The sequence below is a fragment of the Bufo bufo genome, chromosome 1 (assembly GCF_905171765.1).
Source record: "Bufo bufo chromosome 1, aBufBuf1.1, whole genome shotgun sequence".
In the NCBI taxonomy this organism is placed as follows: Eukaryota; Metazoa; Chordata; class Amphibia; order Anura; family Bufonidae; genus Bufo; species Bufo bufo.
Window position 1 is genome coordinate 446,849,808 of NC_053389.1, and position 16,742 is coordinate 446,866,549.

At 43.7% G+C, this 16,742-nt stretch overlaps 1 protein-coding gene across 3 annotated transcripts in view; it reads left to right on the forward strand.

The window, feature by feature from the left end:
- NEDD1 (NEDD1 gamma-tubulin ring complex targeting factor) overlaps positions 1-16,742 on the forward strand; it is a 108,266-nt gene that overhangs the window by 45,005 nt on the left and 46,519 nt on the right. For 2 of the 3 annotated variants that reach the window (XM_040408238.1, XM_040408247.1), the window contains exons 3-6: positions 11,166-11,260; positions 15,085-15,201; positions 15,347-15,487; positions 15,619-15,848. In XM_040408238.1, the coding sequence (XP_040264172.1) occupies positions 11,166-11,260; positions 15,085-15,201; positions 15,347-15,487; positions 15,619-15,848 (583 nt within the window). Of the gene's footprint in view, positions 1-11,160; positions 11,261-15,084; positions 15,202-15,346; positions 15,488-15,618; positions 15,849-16,742 lie in introns of all 3 variants that reach the window. The other variant, XM_040408255.1, reaches the window with a different exon arrangement.

Consider the following 16,742-nt stretch of genomic DNA (forward strand, 5'->3'; position numbering starts at 1 on the left):
TTTCTCTGGTACAGGCTTAGAAACAATTACACCAGAACCTGATGCAAAGTATCCTGCACCATGTAATGAAGACTATCAACTTAGGAAAAGTCATTTTTTGGTTTCACATTGTCATACATATTTGACCTGTTCTGCCTCTGGTTTCTGGTTTTAAAAAGGTTGATAAAAATGGTTAAATGGAAGGGGTTAAACTAATAAAAACAAGTTATACTCCTACTTCAACGCTTTGATCCCAATGCCGCCATGATGTAATCTTTTTGGCTACAGCATTATACAAATAACACGCTTGAATGCTGCTCTCTGGCCTCAGCGGTATACGGCACAAGACCACTGAGGACAGTGATTGGCTACGGTGACACGTCACTGCTGCAGTCAGGTAACCAAAGCCTGACTGGTTCTTTTGCCATTTTCCCTTTTATAAAGTGTGGTTCTGTCTGTCCTTCAGTGGCCTTACTGTTATGACCGTGGGGGAGATTTTCAGTTGCGTGATTTCACAGGAGACGCATATAATGCAAAATAGGTTTATATGAGATAATTTCTCATGCTGGAGAATTAAAATGTAGACTGTTTTATTAGAGAAAGCTAAGCTAGGTTTGAAGGCATTGTGAGTAGTGCGATATGAGCCCACCCTTCGAGCAGTGTGTCAGACCTGAAGCAGAGAATGGAATCTCTGGTGGTCATTGAAATATTGTTAAGGGTCAATTCTTTGTTTTGCAGCCGGTGGCAATTGGAAATTTAACATGCATTGCTTGAGGGTCATGCTGCAGTTATTATTTTGTGATATTTATCAACCCCTTTATGCCAGATAACCTGCTTCAAAAGGTCACAGACTTTGGCACATGCTGTGCTTGTTCTACTTTTTAGGAGTTTTCAGCAACCACAGTGAGAAAATTATTTAGAGACGTGCCCTTCTTAATAGTTGTGGCACATCTGATACCAGCATGGGATAAATTAAGGCCTTATGCGCACGACTTTATTTTCGGTCTGTGTCTGATCCACATTTTTGCTCATGAGATGTGTCTGGGCCAGTAGGACTCGTAAATTTCAGACACTTATGACATATTTTGAGGAATACCCAACTGATTGTAAATAGCAGCTGGTTAATATGGAGACAAGCGCAATAAGAAATACACTCATTGACAAAAAAAGCACTAAGACTAAAAAAAAAAAAAAAATAGGAGCCATTGGCTCCTAAACTGAAAAATGTAGTCGCAAATTTAAAATGCATATAATTATAATTAAAAAAAGATGAGACGCAGGTCACAGTAGTAAGCCAGCACTACAAATAGGAGAATACAGCACCACATACCTCTTACATCCAGTGACATCTTCTGTCATGTAGACCTTCTCTTTCCTCTTCTCCATTTGACCCAGATCACCATGACAAATTCTTTCAGCCGAATTTCGTCTCTACAGAATTTGTTACACAGACACGATAGATTTCTACATTTTTCCATTAACCTCCCCATCCTGGTCATCCTGCTGCCACTCCCAATACTGTGCTCATTGTGCTCCCCAATGCCCCAGGTACTGTACTGCTGAAAAAATAGTGACCCCAGTAGAAAAAATGTCCCTATGGTGTCTACAGCTATTATAAATGCCTCCTAGAGTGCCCCCAGTAATAATAAAACCCTAGATTGTGCTCCAGGTAATAATGCCTGTATAGTGTCCCCAGAAATAATGTCCCCTAATATGTCCCTGTAATAGAAATGCCCCTACAGCGCCTCGCCAATAGTAATTTTCCCCCACACTCCCCCCACATAGTAATCCCCCTTCCCCCCCCACACTGTCCCTACATAGTAATTCCACCCTTCTGGCCAGTAATGTCCCCCAGTGCCCCCCTTCTGGCCAGTAATGTCCCCCAGTGCCCCCCTTCTGGCCAGTAATGTCCCCCAGTGCCAGCACTTTAAAAAAAAATCTAAAATCTTTTACTCCCCTGTGTCCTTTCGCTGGCACTCACTCGCTGCTGATATGGCCTGGGATGGTGTGACGCAGATGCGCACACGTCAGTGCTTTTACTACCACATAGGCCTGAAGCCTATGACGGCGTTGGGGCAAGGAATTATGGGCTCCAGTGCTCCGCCGCAATATTCAGCTGCAGCACAGCGGTCCAATCGCAAATGGCGACAAGACAAAAAATTCTTGTCTCCATCTGCAAATTTTAAGGCGCATTGGCGACTGTTTTGGTCGCCATCTGGAGCTTTGTAAGATAGAAATGTTGGCTTGCTGCAAAACTCTGCATGCAGTTATATCTCAGACAGATATGTAAATTATTACAGAGATGATCTTATTAGACACTAGGTCTTGGCACAAGAAGATGTAAAAGTGCTTCCCCTGCTGGTCTTTAAAAAGGCCCTGAGATGCTACTTTTGGCTACCTCTTGGTAAGAGATCATTTACTGCTAGACATGCCTCTACAACATGCTTGAAAATATTTTACCTATTTGACAAACTTTGAGATGAGACACATAATTGAGTTGAGAGAAGCCTTCAAAGCCATTCTGACCTAGCTATTAGATTTTTTGGAGCATTCGTTATGTGAGGGCACATACACATGGCAAAAGGGCTCCAGATGGCCCAGATAGACCATTTGCAGAGAAGATTGTTTTATCTACAGACAAGCACAAGCAGCTCCCACAGTTTCGTTGTCCACTATCCAGATACTGGTGGCACCTTCATTACACATATATGTCTCTGCCTGGACCATTTCCAGGCACTTAGCAGAAGAAAACTTGATGTCACAGTGCCCTTTATTTGTCCTTCCATTGACAGCCAGCCACCATCACCTTTCTTGGCAGTGATATTGTGAACGAGAACCCTAGACTGGTATGGACTGGGCGGCCCAACAGAATACTAGAACCTTCTTTCAATTGTAAAATTTTCCCAGTAAACTTATCCTTTTGCTGTAATATTGTAATCACTTACATATCATCATTAGTCACCCAAAGATTCACCGTATTCTATATTTCCTATTGACAATTGCTATTCATCACCTATCCACAGTTGGATAGCCTCCATTAAATGTATATGGAGACGATTGCAGTACTAGGCTATCTTCATCTGTCCTATAAACATTGAGTGGAGGAGCAAGGGTGCTTTCTATCCTGTGGATTGTGGGACAGCCCAGTTAGGCTACTTTCACATTAGCGTTTTCAATTCCACTATTGAGATCCGTCATAGGATCTCAATAGCTGAAGAAAACGCTTCAGTTTTGTCCCCATTCATTGTCAATGGGGGCAAAACTGAACTGAATGAAACTGACTCACCAGAATGCATTCTGTTCCGTTTGATTGCGTTCCCATCATGGACAGAATAACGCTGCAAGCAATGTTTTTCTGTCCGTAATGTAGTACAGAGCAAGACCCAATAGAAAACGGATCCGTCCCCCATTGACTTTCAATGGAGTTCATGACTGATCCGTCTTGGCTATAGAAGACATACTACAACCGAATCCGTTCATCACTGATGCATGCGGTTGTATTATTGTAAGGGAAGCGTTTTTTGCAAATCCATGATGGATCCGCAAAAAACGCTAGTGTGAAAGTAGCCTTAACTATCTGAAAGGTAACCTCTCATAGCAGTATGGAATCCTGGCGGGCACCCCGGATACAAACAGTTGTTTTACACTGAAAAGCTATAGTGTTTCAGTCAGAGAAACCCTCTTAGGGTCCATTCACACATCCGTGCGGATCCTGCCGGCACCCCCCATAGAACTGCCTATTCTTGTCCGCAATTGCGGACAAGAATAGGACATGTTCTATTTTTTTGCGGAGCTGCCTCCCGGAAGTTCGGGGCCGCGCTCCGGAAATGTGGATGCGGAGAGCACATAGTGTGCTCTCCACATCCCTTCCGGACCCATAGAGAATGAATGGGTCCTCACCCGTTCCCGATATTGCGGAACGGATGCGGACCCATTTGCGGACGTGTGAATGGACCCTTAAAAAAAAAAAAAAGAGCCAGAAATGAGAAGAAGAGTTAAAAACTCAACTCCGCACCAGCTTATCCTCGGTTGACTTGATTGACAGATTTCTCCCTATTTGTGTGTCCCTGTGAAACCTGTCAATAAAGATGAGTTGATCAAGCTACTATTCTGTGTCTATGCTCTCTTTTAATCACTAAACTATGTTCTCTCTGTATTCTGCATGGTCCAGGTAGCTTAGCGTTCCTGACGGCTTTACTTTAAAGGGATTCTGTCACCTCGTATAACACAAATTCAGATTTTAAACCAGTCATGCTCCACAGCTTACCTTGAATCGGATGTGCTGTTTTTTATTGTAATCCGTCCAGCAGTTTTGCAGAAAAACGACTTTTATAAAACACTGAAGGTGCCCAGAGGGGTGTTATGTTCCACTTTGTGTGCCCAGTAACGCCCCTCTTACAGTGCCCAAAACACCTTCCTCCAGAATCCCTAACCGCCCACAGCGTCTCATCCCTCTCCTCCCTCTCCCTGACGGCCGAGCGAAGTCTCGCGCGAGCATCGGACGTCACTGGGCTCGGCGCATGCCCAGTGACGACGATAAAGCTCCTGCCCTCAGTCTCCAGCAAATCGCACTGGCGCAGCCCTCAGTGGGTACTGCGTCTGCACGAGACTTCGCTCGGCCGTCAGGGAGGGGGAGGAGAGGGATGAGACGCTGTGGGCGGTTAGGGATTCTGGAGGAAGGAGTTTTGGGCACTGTAAGAGGGGCGTTACTGGGCACACAAAGGGGAACATAACGCCCCTCTGGGCACCTTCAGGGTTTTATAAAAGTCGTTTTTCTGCAAAACTGCTGGACGGATTACAATAAAAAACAACACAGCCGATTCAAGGTAAGCTGTGGAGCATGACTGGTTTAAAATCTGAATTTGTGTTATACGAGGCGACAGAATCCCTTTAAAGGAAATGTGTCAATGAAATTAGTTTTCTGCAATTTAAAACCAGTTAGCAGCATGTATCGTTTCTTTCTAATCTATTTTTATTTTCTGATTGCAGATTTATTCTATTTTCTGAACATGATTATTGGGGCGGCCATCTTGACTGAACTGTTCTTAACATTTAGAAAGCATGAAGAAAATTGCTTTACGGCAGCTCCATGGGCCATAGAGGCAATGGACAGGAGGGGACCTCATTGAATTCTATGGGAGGGTTTTCTAGGCATGCTCTGTGACCTGTGCAGGGGTCATTGTACAAGGAAAGAATAGATAAGCTCTGACAATCGCCTATTGTGAATGGTGGATCATGTCTTATCTATACACATAGGTGATATCATTACAGGCAGGATTAGAATGACAGATAAGCAGGTAACTGCAGTAAAGTGATCAGTACAGACCAAGAAGTGGCGCCTATTATTAGCCTTAGTGGCCAGTGTGAAAACTGCAGGATTTTATGGTATTTGTTTAAATATAGAGATTGACATGGAAAATTCAAAATAATATAATCAAAGATTCTTTAAAAATATTGTAAACATAAAAACGTGACTTAACCACCTCCGGACCGCTGTACGCACAGACGCGTCCTGGAGGTGGTTGATTCATTCCTCCTGGACGCATATACGCGTCCTCTCGCGAGACGCGAGATTTCCTGTGAACGCGCGCACACAGGCGCGCGCGCTCACAGGAACGGAAGGTAAGAGAGTTGATCTCCAGCCTGCCAGCGGCGATCGTTCGCTGGCAGGCTGGAGATGTGTTTTTTTTAACCCCTAACAGGTATATTAGACGCTGTTTTGATAACAGCGTCTAATATACCTGCTACCTGGTCCTCTGGTGGTCCCATTTGTTTGGATCGACCACCAGAGGACACAGGTAGCTCAGTAAAGTCCCACCAAGCACCACTACACTACACTACACCCCCCCCCCCGTCACTTATTAACCCCTTATTAGCCCCTGATCACCCCTGATCACCCCATATAGACTCCCTGATCACCCCCCTGTCATTGATTACCCCCCTGTCATTGATCAACCCCCTGTAAAGCTCCATTCAGATGTCCGCATGATTTTTACGGATCCACTGATAGATGGATCGGATCCGCAAAACGCATCCGGACGTCTGAATGAAGCCTTACAGGGGCATGATCAATGACTGTGGTTATCACCCCATATAGACTCCCTGATCACCCCCCTGTCATTGATCACCCCCCTGTCATTGATTACCCCCCTGTAAAGCTCCATTCAGACGTCCGCATGATTTTTACGGATCCACTGATAGATGGATCGGATCCGCAAAACGCATCCGGACGTCTGAATGAAGCCTTACAGGGGCATGATCAATGACTGTGGTGATCACCCCATATAGACTCCCTGATCACCCCCCTGTAAAGCTCCATTCAGATGTCCGCATGATTTTTACGGATCCACTGATAGATGGATCGGATCCGCAAAACGCATCCGGACGTCTGAATGAAGCCTTACAGGGGCATGATCAATGACTGTGGTTATCACCCCATATAGACTCCCTGATCACCCCCCTGTCATTGATCACCCCCCTGTCATTGATTACCCCCCTGTAAAGCTCCATTCAGACGTCCGCATGATTTTTACGGATCCACTGATAGATGGATCGGATCCGCAAAACGCATCCGGACGTCTGAATGAAGCCTTACAGGGGCATGATCAATGACTGTGGTGATCACCCCATATAGACTCCCTGATCACCCCCCTGTCATTGATTACCCCCCTGTCATTGATCACCCCCCTGTAAAGCTCCATTCAGACGTCCGCATGATTTTTACGGATCCACTGATAGATGGATCGGATCCGCAAAACGCATCCGGACGTCTGAATGAAGCCTTACAGGGGCATGATCAATGACTGTGGTTATCACCCCATATAGACTCCCTGATCACCCCCCTGTCATTGATTACCCCCCTGTCATTGATCACCCCCCTGTAAAGCTCCATTCAGACGTCCGCATGATTTTTACGGATCCACTGATAGATGGATCGGATCCGCAAAACGCATCCGGACGTCTGAATGAAGCCTTACACGGGCGTGATCAATGACTGTGGTTATCACCCCATATAGACTCCCTGATCACCCCCCTGTCATTGATCACCACCCCTGTCATTGATCACCCCCCCTGTCATTGATCACCCCCCCTGTCATTGATCACCCCCCCTGTCATTGATCACCCCCCCTGTCATTGATCACCCCCCCTGTCATTGATCACCCCCCCTGTCATTGATCACCCCCCTGTCATTGATCAACCCCCCTGTCATTGATCACCCCCCTGTAAGGCTCCATTCAGACATTTTTTTGGCCCAAGTTAGCGGAATTATTATTTTTTTTTCTTACAAAGTCTCATATTCCACTAACTTGTGACAAAAAATTAAATCTCACATGAACTCACCATACCCCTCACGGAATCCAAATGCGTAAAATTTTTTAGACATTTATATTCCAGACTTCTTCTCACGCTTTAGGGCCCCTAGAATGCCAGGGCAGTATAAATACCCCACATGTGACCCCATTTCGGAAAGAAGACACCCCCAGGTATTCAGTGAGGGGCATATTGAGTCCATGAAAGATTGAAATTTTTGTCCCAAGTTAGCGGAACGGGAGACTTTGTGAGAAAAAAATAAAAAATATCAATTTCCGCTAACTTGTGCCAAAAAAAAAAAATTTCTATGAACTCGCCATGCCCCTCATTGAATACCTTGGGGTGTCTTCTTTCCAAAATGGGGTCACATGTGGGGTATTTATACTGCCCTGGCATTCTAGGGGCCCCAAAGCGTGAGAAGAAGTCTGGTATCCAAATGTCTAAAAATGCCCTCCTAAAAGGAATTTGGGCCCCTTTGCGCATCTAGGCTGCAAAAAAGTGTCACACATCTGGTATCGCCGTACTCAGGAGAAGTTGGGGAATGTGTTTTGGGGTGTCATTTTACATATACCCATGCTGGGTGAGATAAATATCTTGGTCAAATGCCAACTTTGTATAAAAAAATGGGAAAAGTTGTCTTTTGCCAAGATATTTCTCTCACCCAGCATGGGTATATGTAAAAAGACACCCCAAAACACATTCCCCAACTTCTCCCGAGTACGGAGATACCAGATGTGTGACACTTTTTTGCAGCCTAGGTGGGCAAAGGGGCCCATATTCCAAAGAGCACCTTTCTGATTTCACTGGTCATTTACCTACTTACCACACATTAGGGCCCCTGGAAAATGCCAGGGCAGTATAACTACCCCACAAGTGACCCCATTTTGGAAAGAAGACACCCCAAGGTATTCCGTGAGGGGCATGGCGAGTTCCTAGAATTTTTTATTTTTTGTCACAAGTTAGTGGAAAATGATGATTTTTTTTTTTTTTTTTTTTTCATACAAAGTCTCATATTCCACTAACTTGTGACAAAAAATAAAAACTTCCATGAACTCACTATGCCCATCAGCGAATACCTTGGGGTCTATTCTTTCCAAAATGGGGTCACTTGTGGGGTAGGTATAATGCCCTGGTATTTTAGGGGCCCAAATGTGTGGTAAGGAGTTTGAAATCAAATTCTGTAAAAAATGACGAGTGAAATCCGAAAGGTGCTCTTTGGAATATGGGCCCCTTTGCCCACCTAGGCTGCAAAAAAGTGTCACACATCTGGTATCTCCGTACTCAGGAGAAGGTGGGGAATGTGTTTTGGGGTGTCATTTTACATATACCCATGCTGGGTGAGATAAATATCTTGGTCAAATGCCAACTTTGTATAAAAAAATGGGAAAAGTTGTCTTTTGCCAAGATATTTCTCTCACCCAGCATGGGTATATGTAAAAAGACACCCCAAAACACATTCCCCAACTTCTCCCGAGTACGGAGATACCAGATGTGTGACACTTTTTTGCAGCCTAGGTGGGCAAAGGGGCCCATATTCCAAAGAGCACCTTTCGGATTTCACTGGTCATTTACCTACTTACCACACATTAGGGCCCCTGGAAAATGCCAGGGCAGTATAACTACCCCACAAGTGACCCCATTTTGGAAAGAAGACACCCCAAGGTATTCCGTGAGGGGCATGGCGAGTTCCTAGAATTTTTTTTTTTTTGTCACAAGTTAGTGGAAAATGATGATTTTTTTTTTTTTTTTTTTTTTTTCATACAAAGTCTCATATTCCACTAACTTGTGACAAAAAAAAAAAACTTCCATGAACTCACTATGCCCATCAGCGAATACCTTGGGGTCTCTTCTTTCCAAAATGGGGTCACTTGTGGGGTAGTTATACTGCCCTGGCATTCTAGGGGCCCAAATGTGTGGTAAGGAGTTTGAAATCAAATTCTGTAAAAAATGACGAGTGAAATCCGAAAGGTGCTCTTTGGAATATGGGCCCCTTTGCCCACCTAGGCTGCAAAAAAGTGTCACACATCTGGTATCTCCGTATTCAGGAGAAGTTGGGGAATGTGTTTTGGGGTGTCTTTTTACATATACCCATGCTGGGTGAGAGAAATATCTTGGCAAAAGACAACTTTTCCCATTTTTTTATACAAAGTTGGCATTTGACCAAGATATTTATCTCACCCAGCATGGGTATATGTAAAATGACACCCCAAAACACATTCCCCAACTTCTACTGAATACGGAGATACCAGATGTGTGACACTTTTTTGCAGCCTAGGTGGGCAAAGGGGCCCACATTCCAAAGAGCACCTTTCGGATTTCACTGGTCAGTTTTTACAGAATTTGATTTCAAACTCCTTACCACACATTTGGGCCCCTAGAATGCCAGGGCAGTATAACTACCCCACAAGTGACCCCATTTTGGAAAGAAGAGACCCCAAGGTATTTCGTGATGGGCATAGTGAGTTCATGGAAGTTTTTATTTTTTGTCACAAGTTAGTGGAATATGAGACTTTGTAAGAAAAAAAAAAAAAAAAAAAAAATCATCATTTTCCGCTAACTTGTGACAAAAAATAAAAAGTTCTATGAACTCACTATGCCCATCAGCGAATACCTTAGGGTGTGTACTTTCCGAAATGGGGTCATTTGTGGGGTGTTTGTACTGTCTGGGCATTGTAGAACCTCAGGAAACATGACAGGTGCTCAGAAAGTCAGAGCTGCTTCAAAAAGCGGAAATTCACATTTTTGTACCATAGTTTGTAAACGCTATAACTTTTACCCAAACCATTTTTTTTTTACCCAAACATTTTTTTTTTATCAAAGACATGTAGAACAATAAATTTAGAGCAAAATTTATATATGGATGTCATTTTTTTTGCAAAATTTTACAACTGAAAGTGAAAAATGTCATTTTTTTGCAAAAAAAATCGTTAAATTTCGATTAATAACAAAAAAGTAAAAATGTCAGCAGCAATGAAATACCACCAAATGAAAGCTCTATTAGTGAGAAGAAAAGGAGGTAAAATTCATTTGGGTGGTAAGTTGCATGACCGAGCAATAAATGGTGAAAGTAGTGTAGGTCAGAAGTGTAAAAAGTGGCCTGGTCTTTCAGGGTGTTTAAGCACTGGGGGCTGAGGTGGTTAAACAGTAGGTCAATTTTTTGATGATACATTTCCTTTAAATGTGTGTCTGTCTCCAGCAATAATGTAGGTTTCTGAAGCGTTACATGCACTGTTCAGCCGATTAGAGGGCCAGTTTCATTAAATAGGTTGTCCTTGTGAGACATCCCTTTTTAATGATTAGAAGATGAAAATTTATAATTTCAGAACTGTAACAGTCTGACTGCTCTATTAAAGGAGGATTACAGGATCAGCAGTTACGTGAAGTGAAATTTCACTAAGTGAATTTCTTTTTTTTTGTCTTACCACAGTGAAAGAATAGATGTCTCCTGCAGGGAATGGACTTCAAAGTGTACATATATATTTCATACAGGTGTTTTTTGTTATGGGATGTGGCCCAGTTTATTTCTGATTAAATATACTCTTGAACAATCTAGCCTAGATATTTCCTAGAGAAGGCTGGTGTATTTCTCGGGATGCATCACTGTGGTAGCCTTTGCTTTGAACTTCAATCAAAGTAAAGCTTTAAGATCAAGAGTACTGAGGCAATAGTAAGTTAGCAAATTCTATTTTTTACCACTTCGAGGTCTTGGCCATTTCAGAGATTATCTAGCCTGTCGTCAGCTTTTCATTCTTTGTACTTGAACTTAACACTGACCTTTGTTGATAGAAATGCAGGTTAATACTGGCATTCCTCTTTTGCACTGTCTGTAACGAATTTCATGGTTTGTATTGTATGGTCCCTAACTAAAAGTTCAGATCTTTTTCTGGTCACCGCTTCTGGCAGTGGTGATAAAATTGTTGTTTCAAGTTGCAAGTCCAAACCTGTTCCTCTTCTGGAGTTAGCAGAGGGGGTAAGTATATTGGAATTTGGCTTTTTGGCGGATGACGTTCTCGGCCATTGATTATTTTAGGGGCATCTATGTAGCCGTAGTTTCTGCTTTGTTTTCAGTGAAATGTTTCTTTGCAAAAGTTCATCCATATGTTAGTTCCATGTCAGCACAGACTGTTCCATGTCTGTACTGTTAGTTCCATGTCTGTACTGTCCAGTCTTTTTTGTCAGAAAAACTCTTTCCCCAACACTTCACCATTGGTAGAATGCAGGTGGCAGATATTTCCACAGTCTCCCTCTGTTTGCTTAAAGGGGTTATCCGAGTTATGAAAAAAAAAAAATATATAGCACTGTAAATCTGATGGGCAGCAATATATAACTAAGCTAAGCAAGTTTTAGGCAAATAAAAAAATCTATATTTCCTAATTTCCCTGGTTCTCTTCTGGCCCTTTGTTTACCTGCAATAAAAACAATCTCTGCCCCTCCCCCTGCTCTGCAAAGGGAGTGAATACAAGTGCTGCCCTGAGTGACATGTCTGCCTGCTGGGAGACTCAGCAGCATGTTGTATTTGTAGGACTACACATCCCAGCTGTACAATGACACTGCTGATACACACAGGATCTTCCCCCTGCCTGTTCTTGTGCAATGCTCTGCAGAACTCCTCTTTCAGCTCCTGTGCCCAGCATTTGTCTCCTCATTGCAGTAAAGCCTTCAGCCCTGAGTCTGTGCTAATGTTTTTACTCAAGAATCCAGGGAGAGAGCAATAAGCAGCAGCTGGCAGTGCAGGGGGGTGTGGCCAGCACAGTGACATCTTGTGTACAGGCACATATCTGCTCTCTCAGGCTTGTGCACAAAACATCATCAGAGCAGGGAGAGAGGCTGACATCACAGGTCATGTGACCCTCAGTTAAATCTGAGAAAGCAGCAACTGGAGATAAAGTAAGTGATTTTAAAAGTCATTTCATTTGCCTAGTTAGAAACATACAAAGAACAAAAAAATAACTCAGAAAACCCCTTTAAGGCTACCTTCACATCACTGGTAACAACAGCCTTACGGAGGTCACCGGATCCAGGAAGCAGACTTTTGTCCGGCACTCATGCCGGAAAGCTGCTGGATCCCATTATAGTCTACGGGGTCCAGCGGGGAACGGCAATATCTGGCAATGCCGGATCGGGTTACTGATGATGTGAACATAGCCTAAACAAACTGTCATGCGATCAGTTCTTAGAGAAACTGAAAAAGCTTGCATCTGTTTTTTGAATAAACAACTGATCCGGTTTTACAATTTTTACCTGGAAAAAGCAAGCGACCTGTCATAGTTTGAATTTTCAGGAAAGGGGTATGTCAGTGGGAGGACAGTCTTGTTTTTTTCACATGTTTTTTTTATTTTTTTTACAGATCAGTTAAAGGGAACCTGTCACCTGGAAAAGACAATTTACACTAATCACAGTACCTTAAAGTATCTCTCATAGTGTGCCCAAAGATGTATTCATATCTTCTTTCTGCGTTGTGCTGTCTCATAAAATCGACTTATAAAACTGTGTTTGGCACCTTTTTGAAGTCGTGCTGAAGTCACGGGGGCAGCGGCCTCCTTGACTCAACCGTCGGATAAGCCCGCCCCTATGCCGCTCCTCCGCGTATTGATGGACATTTTTCCCTGTAGCCGTGACCGCGCTCTTCTGGCGCATGTGCCGTGCGCGTCCTGCCGCAGTGCGATCCCGGCTATGGCTCCCTCCCTGGCATCTGCAAGCAGACAGTGATCATGCTCACACCGCAGGGGAGAAGCGATGGGCGCGAGCGCGCTCTATAGGAACGGCGCAGGCGCAGTGAACAAGAAGATGCCAGGGAGGGAGGGAGCCGTAGTTGGGATCATGCTGTTGCAGGACACGCACGACGCATGCGCGAGAAGAGCACGGTCACGGCTACAGGGAAAAATGTCCATTAATATGCGGAGGAGCGGCATAGGGGCGGGCTTATCCGACGGTTGAGTCAAGGAGGCCGCTGCCCCCGTGACTTCAGCACGACTTCAAAAAGGTGCCAAACACAGTTTTATAAGTCGATTTTATGAGACGGCACAATGCAGAAAGAAGATATGAATACATCTTTGGGCACACTATAAGAGATACTTTAAGGTACTGTGATTAGTGTAAATTGTCTTTTCCAGGTGACAGGTTCCCTTTAAACTGATTGATGGATGCTATTGTATGCGATCAGTACTGATCTTCCTATTAGGGCTCATGCACGCGTATATATTTTCTTTCCGTGTCCATTCCGTTTTTTTTTTTTGCTGACCATATGCGGAACCATTTATTTCAATAGGTTTGCCAAAAAAACTGAAGTTATTCCGTGTGCATTCAGTTTCTGTATGTCCTTATTTTCATTCTGCAAAAAAAATAGAACATGTCCTAATATTGTCCGTATTACGGACAAGGATAGTACTGTTCTTTTAGGGGGCCAGCTGTTGCGTTCCGCAAAATACGGAATGCACACGGATGTCATCCGTATTTTTTGGCGGATCCGTTTTTTGCAGACAGCAAAATACATACGGTCGTGTGCATGAGGCCTTACTTTTAGTTGATTTTTTGTAACTGAAAGCATCACATCCAGGAAGAAAAAACTGACAGTAATGCAAAATAGACAAATCCGATGCACATTTGGAGTCAGTTTTTATTTTTTTCTCTCTAGAAGCTTAAGCTCATTTTTTAACTGAAACAAAAAGTAAAAGTAGTGTGAAAGAGCCCTAAGGCTCTGCTGACATTCCCTGCAGCAAAATCCAGTCTGTTCCGGCACAGATACAGACTGCGAGAGTTATCATATCCAGTATAGCCGGACACCACCACACACCACCAGAATTAGATTTACTATAATGTGATCTGCCGGCTTTCTGCTAGACAAATACTGCCTCATGCGTGATACACATATGTAGTAAGTGTATTATGCCAATAGGAAACTGACAGGCAGTCTGTTAGGCCATGTCTCTGGCATACACTAAAGGCAGACCTGGGGGCCTTCAATAGAGCCTACTCCCCCTGAAACCACTTAGATGCTGCGGTCACTATTGACCACAGCAATGACAGGGTTAAATAAAACTCAGATCCCTGCTTTTAGAGCAGGCACCTTGCTAACACTGGACAGCTGGACACCCGCTCCACCCTGCAGGGACACCTGTGCCACGCTAAATGTTCACAGCTGTAAAAAAAGCCATCGTGCAAGTTTAAAACCCGTCAGTGACCGCCATAAAAACACGTATGGGCAGTCACTAATGAGTGACACAGAGTTGTCCAATACCCGCAGGTCGTGTGGTATGTGATGTGCAATTCAAGACAGAGCCCATGGACAGATGTGCTGCTGCTTTAAGAAAAAAGCGCCCGCACTTTCCTAATCTTGGACAATGCCTTTAAGGCTACATGCACACGACCGTTGTTTTGGTCTGCATCCGAGCCGCAGTTTTTGCGGCTTGGATGCGGACCCATTCACTTCAATGGGGCCGCAAAAGATGCGGTCAGCACTCCGTGTGCTGTCCGCAAAAAAAATATAACCTGTCCTATTCTTGTCCGTTTTGCGAACAAGAACAGGCAGTTATATTAATGGCTGTCCGTGCCGTTCCGCAAATTGTGCAACGCACGCGGACACCATCCATGTTTTGCGGACCACAAAACGCACAACGGTCATGTGCATGTAGTCTAAGTCTTATTTTGCCGTTGTCCAAAATTTTGGCGGTTTCAGAAAACCTGTTAATGAAATGTGTAGGAAACATAGGTTTTGTGTGTGTAAACTGTGACATTGTGCTGTTGTTCATGCTACTGCATGGACGTGCTTAACATTAGTGATCTCTCAATTACTAGAAAAAGCAGACATGTGTGAATCTCAACTCCAGCTCCCAGTATATGGTCAGTGGAGGCCTCGATAACACTGTGAATATCTGGGATTTAAAGTCTAAAAGACTACATCGATCCTTGAAGGTAAGAAGTTTTTCCTTCTTTTTGGTCTGAATTACTCAATCTGAACTACAGTCCGTTGAATAGCCTTCAGCTGTGGTTTAGTGAAAGTAACTATATTTTCTGGTACTTATTCTTGTGACCTGTTTTGTCTTCCTTTTTATTTTAGGATCACAAAGATGAGATCACTTCAGTTACGTTTAATGGGAATGACAGCTATATTGCCTCGGGCTCTATGAGTGGTGAAATTGTATTGCATAATGTTACTACCAATTTATCCAGTGCACCATTTGGCCACGGCAGCAATCAGGTATTGGATGTATTGTGACCCTGTTTTTATATAGTTCGAATTTTTTTATGTCTCAGTTTAAAAAGTGCCATCATTTATGCTGTAAATGCCATGATCTTCTCTTCATTAAATCCAGTATTTGCTTCTTTTAGCCAATTCGACATCTAAAATACTCCTATATAAAGAAGTTTCTACTTGGTGCAGCATCGGACAGTGGCAGCGTGATGCTATGGGATGCACACAGCCAAAATCCAGTACATATGTTTGACAGTGCTCACAAGGCCCCTGCATCAGGAATCAGCTTCTCTCCCGTAAATGACCTTCTGCTTGTGACCATTGGATTAGATAAAAGAATTATTTGTTATGATGTGTCCAGAAAAATGTAAGCATTTTTTCATGTTTTAGTTCTATCCATAAACTCCAGCATCCTTTCCCTGACTTTTGAAGCCCTGCAAATAGTCAGAAGCCTCTTCATTCATCAAAAAACTCTCTAGATGAAAACCAGATAGGCAGGAGGGGAAACTGTAGAAGTGAGAGTGGAGGAAGAAGGGATCTTGTTAAAAGGACACTTTTGTCAAAAAAAGGATATTTTTTGCAATCGGCATTCATAGAAAACATTAAAAAAACAAAATGCTAATTACAGTCAGCACACTGAGATACAGTTGATACTGCTGCTGTTGAGGGGAAGATGTTATCTGAAGGATAGTCCTCATTATTAATAGTAGATGTAGAATTAGGATAACAGTATGACAGATGTATTGTTCTCTTGATAGGGCGCTATAAAGATGTCCACAGAAGAGCATTGCACTTATCAGTGTAATGTGTGATGCTGTAATTGAGTCCCTTATCTTTTTTCTTTGCAGGCTGCAGTGAATGGTCTGACTGAGACAGTCAAGCTGTTTGCCATGCTAAGGCCTCTTTCACACTTGCGTTGTCCGGATCCGGCGTGTACTCCACTTGCCGGAATTACACGCCGGATCCGGAAGAACGCAAGTGTACTGAAAGCATTTGAAGACGGAGCCGTCTTCAAATTGCGTTCAGTGTTACTATGGCAGCCAGGACGCTATTAAAGTCCTGGTTGCCATAGTAGGAGCGGGGAGCGGTATACTTACAGTCCGTGCGGCTCCTGGGGCGCTCCAGAATGACCATGTGATCACGTGATCCATGCGCTTGGGGCGCCCTGACGTCACTCTGGAGCGCCCAGGGAGCCGCACAGATGGTAAGTATACTGCTCCCCCGCTCCCCACTACACTTTACCATGGCTGCCAGGACTTTA